The 20,315-nt window shown below is 35.4% G+C and overlaps 1 protein-coding gene across 1 annotated transcript; it reads left to right on the top strand.

Annotated features, from left to right (window-relative positions):
• The first annotated feature begins 537 nt into the window (after positions 1–537).
• LOC116166255 lies at positions 538–2,599 on the top strand. The gene is made up of 2 exons (XM_031481129.1): positions 538–775; positions 846–2,599. The coding sequence occupies exons 1-2, from the start codon at positions 538–540 to the stop codon at positions 2,597–2,599; spliced, it is 1,992 nt and encodes a 663-aa protein (XP_031336989.1).
• Positions 2,600–20,315: the final 17,716 nt, after the last annotated feature.

Below are 20,315 nucleotides of genomic sequence, written 5' to 3'. Positions count from 1 at the left end.
GACACAGACACAGACACTAATCGTTACTTGATTTTAATCCGTGCGATTAGTTAACCAGGCTAGACCTGAGTTCTCACAAGAAACACCGACCATAATAATAATAATAATAATACCTACATAACTTCACCAGACACAGACACTAATCGTTACTTGATTTTAATCCGTGCGATTAGTTAACCAGGCTAGACCTGAGTTCTCACAAGAAACACCGACCATAATAATAATAATAATAATAATAATACAAAACCATACAACAACGCATTCACGTACCAAGAACTGGAGAGAGCGCTTAACAAATGCAAAGACACGGCCCCAGGAAGCGATGGAATAACCTACAGTATGTTGAAAAACCTAACAATTGAAATAAAGGTAAAACTATTGAGTATATATAATAATATCTGGGAGAAAGGTAACTACCCACAACAATGGAAAGTTACCACAATTATAGCGCTGCCCAAGGAAAATAAAGACCTATCCAACCCTGAAAATTTTAGACCAATTACACTATCTTCTTGTATTGGGAAAATCCTAGAAAGTATGATCAACTACCGGTTAATTTCTGTGTTAGAAAAAGAGAAAAGGATCAGCGACTACCAAGCAGGGTTTAGAAGAGGTTATTCTACTATAGACCATCTAACATATCTAGATGAAATAATAAACAAAGCGTTCACGGAAACACAACACACATTTGTTGTATTCTTCGACTTGCAAAAAGCGTTCGATACAGTATGGAAACATTATATTATGAAAACATTAAAAGCATGGGGACTCAAAGGTAGGCTACCAAGGATAATACAGAGCTTCCTAGAAGAACGTAAATTCCGAGTACGATGGGATACCTCAAGGTTCAGTGTTCAGCACAACCTTATTTCTTATTGCAATTAACGGAATAGCTGATGAAGTTTCTCGAACTAGCAAGACTATGTTATACGTGGATGACTTGGCAATAGCAGTTAATGGTACCGACAATATTAAAATGGAAAACATACTACAGAGGGACATCAATAAAGTAGTATTAGAGGCAGAAAAACGGGGACTTAGGTTCTCTACTCAAAAAACCGTCTGCATGCATTTTTGCAGATTGCGAAGAAGACATGGTGAACCCACGCTAATGCTTAAGAACTGCGCTATACCGGTTGTGTCAGAACATAAATTCCTTGGCCTAGTATTTGACAGGAAGCTTACGTGGAAGTCACATATAGAAAAACTTGTCGGATCATGTAAAACTACACTAAACCGAATTAAAGCCTTATGTAATTATAGATGGGGTGCAGATCAGGACTCGCTGCGTAAACTAATCAATGCATACATTAGGAGTAAACTCGAGTACGGGAGTACTATATACGGTCATGCCGCAAATGCACATACAAGAAAAGTGCAAGTAGTATGGAACCAAGCATTATTATTAGTTACAGGGGCCTACAGAACATCGCCTATCGAAACACTAAACGTAGCCGCGAACTATACACCCTTTCAATTAAGATCAATGGAGAACAATCTAAAGTTTGGTGTGAAACTACTCAATAAAAAAGATCACTCCCTTCGACAAATGTTGGAGAAGCCACAGCTCCTAGATAAATACCAACAAAGGCACACTAAAACAATACCGGCGATAATCAACATTCATAAACTACTTCACAATGAAAACCTAATGGTGGGTATGTGGAAATGTAACACAAGTATGTACGACTGGGAAATCCAACCCGCCATACTAAATTACATTAGAGCGACACACCGTGGAAATATTCAAGAGACTTTTGAAAGATACAAAATAAGGCACATGGAATATAATTTTATATATACGACGATTTGGCATAGTCTAACTAGTGTTTGGTGTGCAAACTACGCTAATGAAGAAGTGAAAAAATGGCAACTACCAAACGAATGCTCAAAACTGACTGCCAGCCTAATAAGTATTCTTAAGGCACTAGAAACTTGTGAAGAGGATGCTAAAGGAAAATATATTATATGCTCTACCTATGAAAGCGGAATAAAACAGCTATCCCAAACTTTACCAACTAACGCACTTGTTCTTGCTATACTAGAAAAGATAACGAACCTGAAAAATAAAGATATTAGAATAAAGATGCTGTACACGCCAATGCAACTAAACACATATGAAATGAAGGCGGTAGAACAACCTATCCAAGCTACTTCAAAGCAAAATAATAAACTAGGAACAATCGAAAAAATATACTTAATAGACGATGTAATAGCTAGTATAAAGCGTAAAATCAAAGCTAAATGGCAAAACCTATGGGAAGATAGCAACAGCCAAATGAAAGAAATAGTTCCAGATGTGACCAACATCCCTAGAAACGAGCACTTGCGTAAAAGAGATAAAATTATTTGGACAAGACTAGCAATTGGACATACGAGAATAACACACTCACACTTATTATTAGGAAGGAATCGTCCTCGGTGCCCACAATGTGGTGAGATATTAAGTGTACGACATGTCCTACAAGAATGTCAAGCTCTGCAAACGTATAGACAGGACTGTGACGTGGGTGGTGGACTCGACGAGTTAGTAAATAAAAGTACGTTTGAAAAAGTAATTAAATACCTAGAGACAATAAACATTGCACGAGAAATCTGACCACCGAAAACAAATCTTGACCATCGCTGCATGGACATTCAATGATCTAAGTTGTCGAAAATGTCCATGTGGGGATACTAATAAGTGGAAAAAAAAAAAAAAAAATAATAATAAAAAAAAATAATAATAATAATAATAATAATAATGTTTATTAGACCATTAGACCATGTAACATGATATTGATCAAGTCAATGACAGAGGTTGTGTAAAATATCACTAAATAATTTAAATAAAATATAACATGCATAATTGTATTACTAACGATACCAAATGTAATTAAGTACACGAATCTGACAAATACTCTTCCACTGAATAGTAACACTGGGACAATAAAAAATGCATTACCTGAAACTTAAATTGTTTATGTCGGGTTTCAGACTTGAGACGTTCTGGGAGTTTGTTAAAAAGTAATGAGCCCATATATCTCGGATTATTTTCTGACATACTTAGTCTATGCGCAGGAATGCAGAAATCCTTACCACGCCGTGTATTGTAACTGTGATTATAGTTATTAACAGAAAACTCCTTTGGATTTTCTTTTACAAACATCAGAATTTCTAGAATATATATAGCAGGAACAGTTAATAGTCCAAGTTGTCTAAATATATTTCTGCATGATGTTCTCTTTTTTACTCCCACTATAGATCTCACTACTTGCTTTTGAATTAGGAAAATCCTATGAGTTAAGTTAGATCTCCCCCAAAATAGAATATCATATTTAATATTTAATTCACAACCATGATACGCGGAACAAGGCGCAATTATTCTTAAGAAGGCTGTTTTGTTTTGGTTAAGTTTTTGTACAATGAAGGTACCAAGAATGAAAGAACCAAAGAATTGGTTGTGGAAATTGAAAAGATTGCAAAAGACTATATTGCTGTGCAAGCTTGCCTTAGGTCACAAAGACTCTTTTGTTTTTCGGAACGTTGAATACAAGAGCAAAATCAAATTGCAACAAGGGCAGTATTTTAACTGCGCCAAAAATACACCGCAGTGTTCATGTCTTTGAAGGTCTGCAGTTACTACTACCATGCGATCAAAAATGAGTTGCTGTCGAGTGACCTTTGGAATTTTTGTTTACATGAGAAATCGTATTTAACTTGAACTTCCAAAGGCGACTCGACAGCAACTCACTTTTGATCGCCCGTTACCTTAGGTACCTATCTACCTAATTATGTTTTCAGAATGTTTTTTCGTTTGTTATCTAATGTTTGAAGTTTATTTTTCTGTTTTTTTTAATTTTGTGGTCCTACAATAATATATTCCATGAATAAAGGCGTTTATTTATATAATATCGGTTTTACTTTAACACCTTCACATGGCATGGGCAAAACATTTTTTTCGTTTAAAAATGTCCGATAAAGGTTTTAAACCGAACCTTACCGTAAAATGGGCTCGAATAACTTACTTTTTCAATTTAAAAAATAAATCGTTCGATATTACCCAAACTCGGGGTTATATCAGACGACCTTTTGTTTAAAAAAAAAGAAAAACCGTGATAAATTTTAGAAGATTTATTTATTTAGATATATTTACTAGATTAACTTCTTACTATAGAATGTCTTAAAAAGCTTTAATTTCGTATAACAAAACAAATACAGGCCGATAATTGAAAATATCGTCCGATATAACCCCAAAAAGACAAACCACAGACAAGATTTTGTGTATTTTATCACGATAGTACGAAAGCGTAGAGCGGACATAGATAAAATATTTTACTAATTTCAAGTTATAACTCTAAATTAAGACTATTTTCGTGTTAGAAGTCGAAATTAAGACTAGCTTATTAATCAATATTTCAATTAATTTCTGTTTGAGGCTCATGACATCTTTTAAAGCGACTTAAGTAGAATAATAACTCAAATTAAGCGGATTTTGTTATATTTCTTTGCGAACCAGGGATAAGTAATACTGCTTGGAACGGGGGGTAAGTCATATTATTCTTTACGTAATTCACTTGCGTTGTGTAAAAGCATTCTTTACTACCCCATATTTAAGAGACGCATAAAAAATGTAGATTATGTAATTAGTTAGCGTTTTTATTGCGATTTTACTATTTTAACTGTCTGTTTTTAGTTTGTTTGTCTGTTATATACTATTATTTTATTATTAATGTTAAATGTAATTTCCCAATTCTTTTGACGAGTGTAAGTGTAATTCACACTTTCTCACAATTAAATGTTATTATTATGGTCGGTGTTTCTCTTGTCAGAACTCATCAGGTCTAGCCTGGCTAACTAATCGTACGGATTAAAATCAAGTAACGATTAATGTATGTGTCTATATGTCGCTCGTCTGGTGTTATGTCGGGTCCTAAAGAAAAAAAAAATTATTGTGTTTGTTTGTTCAGTAGGTTGTTTTTGTGATATTGCTTATCCGTTAGCCACCCTGAGAGACCCCTGGGTGTGAAGAGTACATCCTATTCCACTCCTTTCTGGTCCCTCAAATCATTTGTAGTGATGTTATTAATTATTATAAAATATACTACCTATGTAATAAGCATGAGGTCAAACTCCAATCAAATGTTATGTTAAAATGATGAAAGGTGATTGTCACCTAAGTGAATTAATTCGAATAAAGTATCCAAACTAAGAGGTTTTTTAATTGATACCTTTACCTACAGGTATTACACATTTCTCAAGAGGTGTACAGGTTTAGACTAGGTCCAAATAAGCACATGAGCTGCTGGCTAATGAATTTATGTTTAAGGGCCATTAACAAAAAAAAAAAATATAAGCTATTTTATCCCCAGAATTTTTAGCCCTTGCCTACACACGAAATCCGAATCAGAAATCAAATAGACCCACGTATANCATATATATAAGAGAAGTATATGGATAACCGCCTATGATTGCAATGTGCAAATTGTTCGCCATAAAAGAGAGCTGCCCTATTCCTTAGTCCTGAACTCTGTATTTATGCGCAAACTCCCCAAGTAAATATTTACTTCTCTCCGCCTACTTTTAAGTAGCGCCAATTTCAAATTTCATAACCTATAACTCGAAAATAGGGTTAAAATTTTATTAAACCATTATTGTGTGCAATTACCATATGTAAACACAACCACGCACCATTCGGAAACTTCACCCAGACTTCTATTCGCTTCATGCAGGTTCATATTCACCACATTGGCCCCATTCCACCTGCCGACTCCTATCACTATTGTCTGATCCTGTGATGTCTTTAGATAAGTATACTAGGTGGCCGAGGCCCACCCTCTCAAGACCAATCGCCGCCGAAGCGTTTCTTACCTGTTGACTATATCGCTTCGATTCCCCTACTAGCATCTTCACCGATCAGCGACGATAATTTGAATCTTCCCTTTTTTGTGCCCTCAACATTGTTTTCGGCACACAAGGATTCGGGACCTGCAGTCAATGGCCTACTTGAATGATTTCACTGCCAACTCAAATCAGCGCTCACGTGCCACCCAGTGCGTTCTGGTTCAAGGTACTCCATATCGTTCTGCTTGGAAACTGTAGCATTTTCACATAGAACTTTCGAGCTTCCTCAGCGGAGTTTGTTTACGGTTACACCCTTCAACTTCGAAGGCAAACTTTGTAACGATTTAGAAACTTAAATTGCAATTGAAATAATACACCTATAGGGATTATATCTTGAATATAACATGAAATTGGATAAGTTCGCATCAGCTATAAAGTGATACATTACCAATGTTCAAAGAAACACAATTAAATTAAAGACATTTACTGATTTTAAAATAAAATTAACATTGTCGAGTTGGAAATCTTTTAGGTCTTAAGTGACCCCCATATAACTTCGTGCCGCCATCATGCTTGCGTGCATCCAAATCAATGCAGTCATAGCGGTTAAAATGACGAGAACACAACCTTGTTTTTACATCATCGAATTCCGATAGTTCACATGCTTGTAGTCACCGATTCTTGTTGCTTTTTTCACTTGGGAATCTAATAACAAGTATGGCATAAATGAATTGATTGCAGATAATTGCATTGTAACTTACTTGTGCCATGAAACCGAAGAATCCACTTTCCCACAAGTACCTGCATTTCTTTATTTCTAAGTAATGAACACACTAAAATTGCCAAACATTAGGTATTCCTTTACAATTATTGTGTATCACTTACGTATACTGATTTATATAACTACGAAAGGCTTCTTTACTATTAAAATTAAACAAAAGTTCAATAACTCATAAACAAAACAAACAATTTAACCTCAATCCGTTATGTCAAACTGGAGTAAATGCTTGGTAAATAACACTACATAATAACAGGCAAGCGCATTAGCGCCTAGTTCCCAACTAATGACAGAAGTATATTTCCATCCACTAACGTTGGCGATAGGCGTGTCCACTCGTTTATCCATATACTTCTCTATATATATGGAACGGGTAAGTCATATTATTCTTTACGTAATTCACTTGCGTTGTGTAAAAGCATTCTTTACTACCCCATATTTAAGAGACGCATAAAAAATGTAGATTATGTAATTAGTTAGCGTTTTTATTGCGATTTTACTATTTTAACTGTCTGTTTTTAGTTTGTTTGTCTGTTATATACTATTATTTTATTATTAATGTTAAATGTAATTTCCCAATTCTTTTGACGAGTGTAAGTGTAATTCACACTTTCTCACAATTAAATGTTATTATTATGGTCGGTGTTTCTCTTGTCAGAACTCATCAGGTCTAGCCTGGCTAACTAATCGTACGGATTAAAATCAAGTAACGATTAATGTATGTGTCTATATGTCGCTCGTCTGGTGTTATGTCGGGTCCTAAAGAAAAAAAAAATTATTGTGTTTGTTTGTTCAGTAGGTTGTTTTTGTGATATTGCTTATCCGTTAGCCACCCTGAGAGACCCCTGGGTGTGAAGAGTACATCCTATTCCACTCCTTTCTGGTCCCTCAAATCATTTGTAGTGATGTTATTAATTATTATAAAATATACTACCTATGTAATAAGCATGAGGTCAAACTCCAATCAAATGTTATGTTAAAATGATGAAAGGTGATTGTCACCTAAGTGAATTAATTCGAATAAAGTATCCAAACTAAGAGGTTTTTTAATTGATACCTTTACCTACAGGTATTACACATTTCTCAAGAGGTGTACAGGTTTAGACTAGGTCCAAATAAGCACATGAGCTGCTGGCTAATGAATTTATGTTTAAGGGCCATTAACAAAAAAAAAAAATATAAGCTATTTTATCCCCAGAATTTTTAGCCCTTGCCTACACACGAAATCCGAATCAGAAATCAAATAGACCCACGTATACACAGAACAAGGAACTACGAAACTAATGACTATATAATTACAATACAGGAAATACAAATTGTAAGAGGATTGCGTTTTTGAACATATGCGCAAACAATTAAAACAAATCGTGATTTTCTGTCGCAGAATCCCTACAAATTCACATATTCATTACGCTGAGATTAATTATTCTCCTTTGTACACACATGAATCATTCTAAAAGGTAATAAAAATCCAATCGACTTCAAAAGCCCGATGTGCCCTCTAGTGATTATGAAAGTTTGCTCTGAAACAACAATTCCGTTCAAAATTTAACGGTCCGGTTATTGAATAATCTTGCGTAGAATTGAATAAAAAAAGTTGGAAAACTTTGGTGTAGCTCGACCCGTAGCCGAATTGATTTCGAAAATTTAATTATAGTCATCTAATTTTGTACTTTCATTCCCTCTAAAACATTGTGCCGAGATTTACGAGGTTTCGCAGCGCCAAGGAACATTTGCCACGAAATTGAAATATGTATATACAGGGTGATTCCTATAGTACCTGCCACCGTTTGGGAGCGTGTAGGTGGTGCGTAGGGGAGTATTTTGATATAGGACACTTGGGGTCGGAAATCTAAAATAAGGGTGCCAAAGCCAAATTTACCTTCTGGAATTTCGCGCCTGTAGGTAGGCAACCCAACCGGCCGGCGGTGCACACGGAGCGATCTCAGGCGGCGATGTGTGGCTGACACTTGATCAGAATTTTGTTTAAACCCACGAAATCCCGTCTGCAACGACGCGTATCAAGTGAATAAACACTATGGCAATAGTATAATAATAGTTGGCTAGATGTAGGAAGTGCATTGAGAACAACGGTGGCCACGTTGAACACTTGTAAACGTTATTGCTTTTGACTGTCGTTTTCCCTCCTTCCCTCCCATGTCGCTTCCTCGCGCTAACTCGCTCTGCATCGCTCCGCGCGAAACGTCGGTCGGTTGGGTTGCCTACATACAGGCGTGAAATTCCAGAAGATAAATTTGGTTCTGGCGCCCTTATTTTAGATTTCCGACCCCAAGTGTCCTATATCAAAATACTCCCCTAGGCACCCCCTATACGCTCCCAAACGGTGGCAGGTACTATAGGAATCACCCTGTATATATGAATGGCATGGCGTAAAGATTCATGTACAAATATTCCTCTCTTCGTTTTGTCCTAAAATAGGCGTTAATTTCCGAAACGTCTTTCAGTCCTTCCGACCTTTCACAAAATTTGTAGTCAAAAATGTCTTAACTACAGGTACTTTCCAAGAAGCGGTTTCCAGTTGATACTTCCGCCCTAGTCAATTCACAAATAGTTTACGGGAGAATCGCTACAATTAACCTTGATTTGCATTATATCAGGGCATTTTTGGTTGGATTGAAAGGAATAGGTTTCTCTCTCTACTCTTGATAAAGGCGGATAAAGATTGCTTTGGACACCTATTTTATTACTTTCTTCCTATAGACCTTTTGGAAGAAAGGTTGTGTATTCGAAGTTTGGTATTACAGCGACGTTGTCTGCAATTACCATTGCTGTTGTTCATGTAATTACCACCGAGTCGTGTTAACCGTACTCTACGGAAATTTAATCCAACTTAATATATTCTAAAGAATCCTTTACAATCAAAGTTTGTCCTATCACTAAGTCTTTTAAGTACCATCCCACCTGCCTAATGCTTTAAAGTCTGCGAGTATCAAATGTGTGAAGTGCTGAAAAGTTTATCACGTAAGGGAGGGTGTGAGGGTGTGTGTGTGTGTGTGTGTGTGTGTGCTACGTAGCGTTTTATACAAAGAAAGAACTTTTTAATAATACAATACGGATACGCAACGCATAAACTCGATTTTCATTATTCGTAATCACAAGAAAAACTTTCGAATGAAATTTATTGTGCAAAAAATATTGTGGGCAATTGAACAGTAACAACCGCAGAATTAATAAACGAATAATTGAATACCCCTGTTTTAAAAGTTAAATGCGAATAACTTTTTCATTTATATTTTAGCTCGTATTTTAGTGTTCGTCTACCTGAAACCCAAGCCTTTAATTATTATACTTCACTTTCAACTTATATTTAGGTAATCTTACAGTGATTATGGGTCACACTGCTTTTAAATAAACCAGAATGCCCCGCTGACGGCTTGAAATATAAAGATTACGGATCAAAGGCATTGTAAACAATTCCGCTATGGACTACCATTGCATGAAGGAAGAAAGAAATAAAGGAGGAGCTGAGGGAACAGAAAAAGAAATACAGAAGACAATCTAAAGAAAACAAGTATAAATTGTGCACAACTCCTGTGCAGATAAAGCGAATTTTTTAAACTGAAATAGCTTTTGTTTTGACATCACCAATGGATACATTCACATTTGCTCTGCCGATTAATAAACTTCATACTCTCGTTTAGAATTCCCTGTATCGAGTTTATTAATGGATACAGTACGTACAGTTGGTTTTGGTATACTCGTACATTAGTGATCACATTAGATACAGCTAGTAAATTTGCGAGTGAGCTTTCAAGCAGAAAACGTATTCATTATGGAATAAACGCAGTTCTCATCACTTAGAGACTTTCCAATCTAACACGTAATACACAAAGCGAAGCACCTTTTAGCGGTATGCCTCTGTGAAAGCTTTCTATGCGAAGAGTAAGGTATCCACTGAAGTACGTACTTTCAAACTGTTTTGCAAGACTCAAAGTTAGTGGTTTGTTACGCAACTACCTACCTATGTAAAAATATCATTTATTTTTTTTTATCAGATAAAGCAGCCGCACATTAATAAATTGTACGTGTACTGAAAAACGTATCGATTCGTGCAACATAGAGGTGAAATGGTTAAGGATGTGAAAAATTGGTTTCAGTCTGAAAGGATCCTGTCTTCTCTTTGAGAAAGCAAACTGGGAATCATGTTAATTACCTTCCACTTTGTAAGACCTTCCCTTATTACAGACATTAAGTTAATGGCCAGTTGGCGGTCAAAAATTCCCGATTTTAGCTCTTAACACCTGCGTGTTGTAAATTATATGTGGAAGCTTATTAATTGCCATACTATATTTTCTGCGTGTTAATGGTTACTAATAGAACCAATTGTAAGGGTGGTACAAACCGCTAATTGTAATTAAACAAAAAAATATGTACTGCCGCTCATCGAAACCGGAATTTTTAGCAAATAAAAGAAGGAAATCGTCGTGTTATTCAAATCATGGATTAGATTGTCTGTAGAGTAATTTTATGGAACCGTACAATATACCTACGAATAATAATTATAATTACAAAACGGATTTGGAAATACAGAAAGGCTGCAAAACGAAAAGTATAAACACTTCTAAATCCCCTAACAGAGAATATCTGTAAACAGAGAATATCTGTAAAGTAACATTAAAAATGAAAAAAAAAAATAATTACATTAAAATACAAAGGAACACGTAATGTATAGAAGAATGTGTATTCGGTTAACGTTTCTTGAGAATTGCGTTTTGTGTATCATCCAGAGAGAATTATATTTATATTTCGCTTCTTATTGTCATTTCTGCTTGTAAGCAAAGATAATAATACTTTGGTGTTAGATAGGTACTAAACTGCAATAATAGTATTTTGTGTTCAGAAGTTATTATTAGGTATGGATGTTCAATCGGGAATTTAGTGCTGCTAAATGGAATGGATATGAATTTTTTAGTATCTAACTCTACGAGTAGTACATATACGCATCGACAGGTGTAGTAAATTATTTTCCAAAAGTACAATAACCGCACGTCCAAGGCCAGGGAATTTTATGGTAAATTTAGTGAATCGCAACTTCATTGGCGATTTCAAAGTTCAATCATTACCGCACATTTTACCTACATCTTTATAATAAGAATAGTTCATGAATTGATCTACTTCCTGATATATACAAGTATTATACAATGTCAAGAGATGGGTAGTAGTAGTGTAGAAGCGCGAAAAATGGTACTCAGGTTACAGTTATACTCGTATATTTATTGATCTTCACGAATTATGATCGGTTCAAAATCTAAACGATTTCTGATACTAAGTACCTAAAGTGGATTGGAACAGCATCCGCGGTTATCTTTATTCTTTAGCATATAGTTTACCACACGGAGTAAAATTATAGATATAGCGTGCGGCGGTTGGTTTCGATCGTGGGCAAGAATCTATACGGACATAGCTAAGGCTAAGGCATTTGATTGCCTACCTCACGATGTACTCGTTATGAAACTGCACCATATAGGTTTTTCATATGATTTAATTCGATTTTTTATTTCGTACCTCTGTAATAGGTCGCAGCATGATGTGTATAATAACTTCATTTCGCAGCCAATTTTTCCGAGTTCTGGAGTGCCCCGAGGCTCTAACCTTGGGCCTTTATTGTTTCTATTATTTATGGACGACATTACCTCTGCTTTGAATCGCTTCATTTTCGGCACGTATCTGGAGATCACGAAGTTGGAAACAGATAAGACAACATATAGAGGTAAATTTCGTTAAACAATACCCACATTTAGTACACTTAACAGAACTACGCATTGCAGACCAACGTAGTTATTATTAAAAATACACTCCTTACATTAGACACACAGGAACAAATCAGGTACGAAATTGAAGCACTACTCAACACTAACAACACACCCACCGTACAAGATAATACATCCGTTCTAAACAACTCTGAAATACAGACATTTGCGACACTTCAGCAATCGATAGATACAAATAATCACACAAACCAAACACTCACATCCCTTCAAAAAGAATTTGACAATGCACTGTTAGAATTCTCAAACAATGACCCAACACAAAGACGAATACCTAAACAAAGTCACAGTACAAAATTACGCACACGTTCACAAACACTAAATGATCACATTTTACCAAATTACATTAAGGATAACACAAGCTTACATCATCTACACTTTGTTGTATATTGCGGCACGGTTACAGTTTCTAGATGTAACGGTGCAAGAATAACAATAAACAAACAACAGCACACAACAAAAAAACGCTCACCCCCGGCCTGGGAAAAACGCCTGATAAATCGCATCGATGACATCAGACGTGACTTAGGTCGGATTACACAATACATACAAGGAACTCGTTCTTCAAAACTAACACGACAAGTAGAACACATAACCGGCATTATGGCTCAATGGAAGAGCGTTGAGTTATAAATCCGGAGGTCGGGTTTCGAACCTGGGTTGAGGTGAATTTTTCATCTGTGGCAGAGATGGAAATCACCTTAGACCAGTTTCGAGTATTCTGCCGGCTACTCCGACTTAGGTTTTCCTGCAGTTTTCCTAATTCGTAAGGCAAATACCGGAGTAGTATAGAACAACTTAAGACCTTCTGCAGAGGCACATCTAAAAAGCATTATGTGAGTCACTCTGTAATTGGGCGCAAGCCTGTTGAGGGCCCAGAACAAGAGAGGGATAATAAATAAAAAAAAAAAAATAACTACAAAACTAAACAATCACACCACACGAGAACAAAATACAAACTATAACGAACATAGAGATACACTCACACAAAAACTATCAATATACACAAACCGTCTAAAACTCTATAGGGAAACTGCAGATAGAAAGCGCCATAACACACAATTTAAACATAACGAAAAACTATTTTACATATCACTAACAACAAAACAGCGAAAAACTCATTCCACCATCTCTACACTCACTTCAGCAATACTGGTCTGATTTATGGACCACAGACATTAAACACAATCCACATGCCCCGTGGATTGCTACAGAAACACTACTAACTTTGGGTAAAATATTATACTTAACCACGAAATACATCACATTACACACCTGAGTTACATGGACAATCTTAAATTATACTCTTCTACAAGTATAACACTTAATCAACTTCTACACATCACCGAAACATTTTCACATGACATACAAATGGACTTTGGAATCGATAAATGTAAAACACAACACATCACAGCTGGAAAAAGACAACTTTTAGATTATAAGCTCATCAAACAGGGTAATTTTATAAATTCCCTGGACGAAAATGAAACTTATAAGTATCTTGGTTTTCAGCTAAACACACACATTAAACAAACACTTATCACACAATACCTACAAAGAATACGTAGTATACTTAAAACAAAATTACACGGTAGAAATACAATCAAAGCTATTAACACCTATGCCATACCAGTACTTACATACGTTGGACAAATACAGATTTAGAACAAGTACAGAGAAACACACGTACACTATTCACAAAATACCATTATACATCACCCTCACTCCTCTACTATACGGCTTTACCTTCCTCGTTCGGAAGGAGGTAGTGGACTGACAGACATAAATCTATTGCACCAAACACAAATACACAATTTACGACAATACTTTTATAACAAATCAGATACTTCAGTCTTACACAAAACAGTAACATATGCAGACAAATCTTACACACCACTTAACCTACACGAAACTAATATACTCCCACCCACATCCAGACTTAATACGTCACATATAACATACAGACATGGAACCAAAAGCTTTTACATGGACGATTTCCGCAAGAGGTTAACCAGGATTGTGTTGATTCTATAGCAACGCACACTTGGTTATCTGAATGTGATATCTTCCCGGAGACTGAAGGTTTCATGTTAGCAATACAAGACCAGGTCATTAATACACGCAACCGAGCACGCACCTATAAAAAAACACATACATAAAGACAAAACAGTGACAAATGATTCTTGTCGACTCTGTTCACAAACATAAGAAACAATCCAACATATAATATCGGCATGCACACGTCTTGCACAAACAGAATACAAACATCAACACGATCAGGTAGCTAAAATCATACATCAAAAATTAGCTGTTAAACATAATCTCATAACAGTAAGACACCATACTACAAATACACGCCACAGATAATACTTGAAAACAACACACACAAATTATATTGGGACAGACACTACTCACATACAAAGCTATCCACAATAATAGACCAGACATTACACTTATAGAAAAAATTCACAGATTTTGCAATCCTTGCAACCATCGGAAACAATGGAAATGATAACCGTATAACCTATAATGTCATAAATAACCCTTCACACGGAATAATCTTCCGTAAACTTTCTGAATAATATCGGCGTAACATGCTTGTAATACTATCACGGGCGATGTGCGAGAATTTTAAATTCGAATTAACAAAACCACTGCACACTGTTAAGTAAGTACCGTATCGACAGTATCCGCGACTTTTCCTGAATCTACCGATTGTAGTCGAGTAGGTACGGTACAATTAACACTAGACGCGACACCACTTGTCTTCTTTTCTACTCGGCAAACCTGGTAAATTCATACCCATACAAAACATAAGAATTTCGAATGCTAAAATTAACGATTTAAATCGATATTATCATACTTGGAATTAATTTGATCACTAAATGATACTAAAAAAAATGGTTGTGTCGATTCCAAGAATATGTAGATTGTGCGCGGCTGCTGGTCTTTGAAAATGTTATTTAAGTAGAGTTCTATAACAATAAATAAACATACCCCAAAACCTATTCAAAGATGTGCCACCAGTCTTGGCAACTTATGGTTGCTGAGAAAACAATTAAAGAAAAAATGCAAATTTCGGCAATTTTTTGTTCCCAAACGAAACACGTTGGAAAAAGTGCTTGTTTTGATCTCCTCCATCATAATTTTTTTTACTTAATTATATGTGATACCCTCTGTATTGGAGAAACGGCGCTTACCACAATATTCTGTCGATTTTATAAATGCTGGAAATATTCTTACCTGAAACAATACAATACAAATGTTAATTTACATTTAAAAATTCCCAAGATATGAGCGCTTCCAACAGGAAGTTATTTTCCATATTCATGCGAGGCGCATATAAAAGGCACAAATTCATTTATATTAATCGCCTACACTCTACAGTGATTGTGATATTCCATATATCTAAGTAAATGGCGCGTAAGGTCGAAATGAAAATTGTGGCAAATCGCGTTGTATTTTTAAATTTGGGCACATGTTTCAACGTAATGGTGCGTTGCTTATCTAAAGACATTCACCATTAGATTTCCAGTTTTGACACTATAGAAAATGTCGAGGAAAATGTAAACGCTGTCACATAGAATGCACCACGGGAAACGTCGTCATAAGCAGTTATAAGCATTCATGCCATTTTTCATGCTTTGGGTATAACCTATAACGTATAAGGTAATGTTCGCAAAGTTTTTCAGTGATGATATCTAACTGCAAAAGGGATCTCAAGACGATGATCGTAAGAGGATTCGCTGGTCAAGGCGTCTTTTTCATTACGACGTTTCTCTTTATTGCCCTCTTTCAGTCCTGCACGCGTAGATATATATTTTTATATGGCTATTGGTAACATGAACCAAAGCACATTCCGCTTTTCGATGTTCTACTTACGGACTCCAAAGATGGCTCTTTTTATGGTACACAATTTTCACCCTTTGTAAACACTCGTTACGTAATTTTGACGAAATAATATAATCAACCATGACATGACGAAAACTGCTCAATTTAAGAAAGATACGCACCTTCCATATAATTAAATTTATTCGTAATATTAGCATCAAAATGAAATTAATTTACATAAGCGGGTTTGGCGATGCAAAATTTGATAGATGGAAAGTTTTTCGTGTTTTCCTTTTATACTTTACAATATGTACATTCAAATTCCTGTCACATTCAAAGACATCCCACTTATTTCTCTTTATATCGGGAATTCAAATGATGTAATACTGTTATTTCAAAAGACCTTGGTTTGGCGAATATTAAAAAAGATACATAGACATTTTCCGGTATCGAATTTGTCAAAGTGAGACGTAAGGGTGGGTGTGTGAGGGTGTGAGAGGGTGTGAGGGTGTGTGAGGGTGTGAGGGTGTGTGTGTGTGTATATATGTACTATATTTGATTGTCGTTACTTCAAATAAAGTCCGTTATAAAATGTTTATGACGGTACATTTTTAAACAATTGCAAATGTCTATTCATGGAACAATTGAAATCGGAATTTAGATGAAAATTAGTTTGAATCGTGCTTTGCATACGGGAACTGCAGTATTATTACGTGCAATTGCCATGTAGATGGAGTTGCTTTTTTAAGATTTAACACGAAATAGGTACGTCTCGGTCTCGGTGGGTGGTAATGTAAGCATATAGAGTTGCGCGCTTTTCATTTTCCTTCTCCGAGTCCCAACTGCAAAATTTCAATGGATTCAACGACCTTGCCAGAGTGGATCAATAACGACATAACACACTCTTTAAACCTCTACTGGAGCAAAAATTACTTGTTCGAGTGGCTACGTATATTTGGCAATATGAAAATTGTTTACGAAGTTAATGTTCACCGTTCTTCAATTTCTTAGTAATGTGAAAAAACATTTCCATTGCGCTTTATATAGTTGTACCGCGCGTTATATGCTAGTGATTGTGTTAAATTAAAACTTTCTAGTACATATAAAAGCCGATCTGAGACAATTTTTTCTTCGGGGCTCAAAAAAAGGAAGTGATTAACCTTCCTTTTTTACCAAAAATCGACAGCACCAAAATTTCTCGAGAAAACACTTTTTCTTATTAATTTGGGTGCGTAGAATCCAAAACAATTCGTACTTTGTCGATCAGACTTCTCAATAAAAAGTTATAGACTAGAAAAGAAACCAATTTCGAAAGAAAATTCAAAGGGCTGTAACTTTTGAACTAGTAGCCCAATCTTGGAACTGTTTGAAATTATGGATTCTACAGGCCACATCTATAAGAAAAATTTTTTTCCGGGTCGATCTGAGACAATTTTTTTTGAGAGCTTAAAAAAAAGGCAGTGTACAACCTTCCTTTTTTACCAAAAATCGACTGCACCAAAATTTCTCGAGAAAACACTTTTTCTTATTAATTTTGGTGCGTAGAATCCAAAACAATTCGTACTTTTTCGATCAGACTTCTCAATCAAAAGTTATAGACTAGAAACCAATTTCGAAAGAAAATTCAAAGGGCTGTAACTTTTGAACTAGTAGCCCAATCTTGGAACTGTTTGAAATTATGGATTCTACAGGCCAGATTCTATAAGAAAATGTACACTCGTCTTCTGATCAGCCCTAGGAGTAGACAGATTGAGGCGTAGAGCAACTCATCACTTCCCGACTTCCGTACCGCTATACTCCTTAGTAGTTTGATACGCGCCATCTGATCCTGTATATGCGTTATTCTGTATATATGTTGTTCTTTTACTGACTGTATATAGTGTAATATACTAGTAATATATGTTCTCTTAAAATCCCCACGTTATTCTACCATGTAACAACTGTGAATCCCTTAACCCTTATATCTTTCACCAAAATTCAAGTAGCAACAGCACAAGACATCGGGAATTACTATGATCATTTAATTAACGAGGCAATTTTTGACAATAAATGAGCAAATGGTTATTATTACCTGCATTAAATGCGCCCTAATATCAATAATGTGGAGGAAATCAAGAGACATGTCAGAAGGCCAAAAATTCGTACAGAATATACAAACAGTGTTTTTAGCTGTAGCGAAATCACCTATATTTTAACAAATTTGCTAAATAAAGAGAATGTACAGCTGTTTATACACAGGCGTGCACAAGAAAAAATATCTACATAAACGGGGAATACATTATTTGAAGTTCAGCACAGCAACGTATACAGTTTTTGTATTTCGGCTATAATAATATATTTGTATAACACGACAATCGGAATTGATTTCCTTTAGGGGATGGTTGTAAAATTTTACGCCATTACATTATAACTATACGGGGAATTCAGTTTCTCATATCCAAGGTTTGGGCCCTCACTATTCGAACATTAAACGAGAAATTTTGCTTATTTTGCTTGAAGAATAATTATAATATAATACCGGGTTCTCACAAATTTCATTGACTTGATATTCTTCACATTCTGTGCTCCCTCGGAGAATTTTCACTTCTCATGAAAGTGATGGTTTAGCTTCCATATTCACATTAGGTAAAAAGGTTTACATCCGATTAAGATCTGTTTAGATTGAGACGGGACCCTTTTCAGTGGAATACTTAAGGTAGCCAACGTATCTTTTAGAAATTCACGTTCTCTTAGACAGATATATATCCTGTGTTAAAGAGATCAAGAATGACTATCCCAGCCGGAAAATCTAATTTTATACCTATTTAAGGAAAAAGGGAAATAATGTCATAATAATTCTGTTACCGTTAAACATTTTATGGGAGTAGTTAAAATTATTACATACATAAAATGTAACGTGATAAGAGAAAATTCGTCGGGCTTAAAATACAATGACTCGTGCGACTTCATGTTCTGCATAGAATTAAGTTATTGAGTCGGAAAATAACACCTTACCTATACATATTTTTAAATGCATGTAAAGGACCGTAAGTTCTTCAAACCTATTATTTCTAGGGGTTGCCTTATCTGATCACATGCCTTCATGGAACTCTTTTTACACCTCTATTTGGCATGCCAACGTTTTTCAGTGTTCGTAATATTATAAATTTATAAAAATAGCTTTGGGTTTACACAAGATGTTAAATCTCATGAAGGCGTGATTTATACGCTAACAAAATTTTCTCAATAGAACTTCTGTGCTTTATAACTTAGGTCATCCTTTCCAATGAACTTTCGGTTCTATCACATTACATGTTTAGGACATTACGCTGTGACATGAACATATACGACTAGTTCCACTAAAGCGAGAACACGCGAACTTCTCTTAATGTTGCACCAAATACATTTAGTGCGAGGGGAAAATTTTTTGCAGCTCGCAATTTTAAATACTGTAATTCTTTGTTTAACGAACTATCTCCTGTCGGTTACCATTTTTGTAGAGTGGTTAGCGTATTTTCCTCAAAGTCACATACTTCTCATGTGATTTGTCATATGATAAGTAACAAGCATTTAGATTTGTGTTTACACTATTCTATTTTTGGTATTATGGCTGTCATAAGACAAATCATAAGGAAATAATATGGAAATCATACGTAAATCGTGGAATAGGAATGTTTCTATTTCTACATGACAAATGACATGACTTATTTTAAATATCCAAGTGATCCCGGCCTTTTATGGTTACTTTTCGCATTTTGCTGTTGTACTTATCTGAAAAAGCTGAATACTTGAGTAAACCAGTAAACTATTGATTATAGGTGTGTATAATCAATGATTATAGGTATATTAGTATACATTTTAGTATAAATTACATAAACAAAAAATCGAGCAATAAATATTTACGAGTATATTGGTATTTAGTTGTCTGGTTGTAGTGGTGTTTTCAGACACACATTGTCAAATAGTGTCTTGATTGGTAATTAACCCTTCAAATGTTTGGGGTAATCTTTCAAATAAGGGTACACTCATCCTTAATGTCGACCAAGGGGACGACTCTGTTTGCTTTGTTAATGAAACGCATAACGGAGAAATTATTTTTAAAATAATTGTTAAAC

Source organism: Photinus pyralis, unplaced genomic scaffold (assembly GCF_008802855.1).
Source record: "Photinus pyralis isolate 1611_PpyrPB1 unplaced genomic scaffold, Ppyr1.3 Ppyr1.4_LG3a, whole genome shotgun sequence".
In the NCBI taxonomy this organism is placed as follows: Eukaryota; Metazoa; Arthropoda; class Insecta; order Coleoptera; family Lampyridae; genus Photinus; species Photinus pyralis.
Note: the sequence above shows the minus strand (reverse complement) of the source record. Positions and strands in the feature narration are given on the sequence as shown.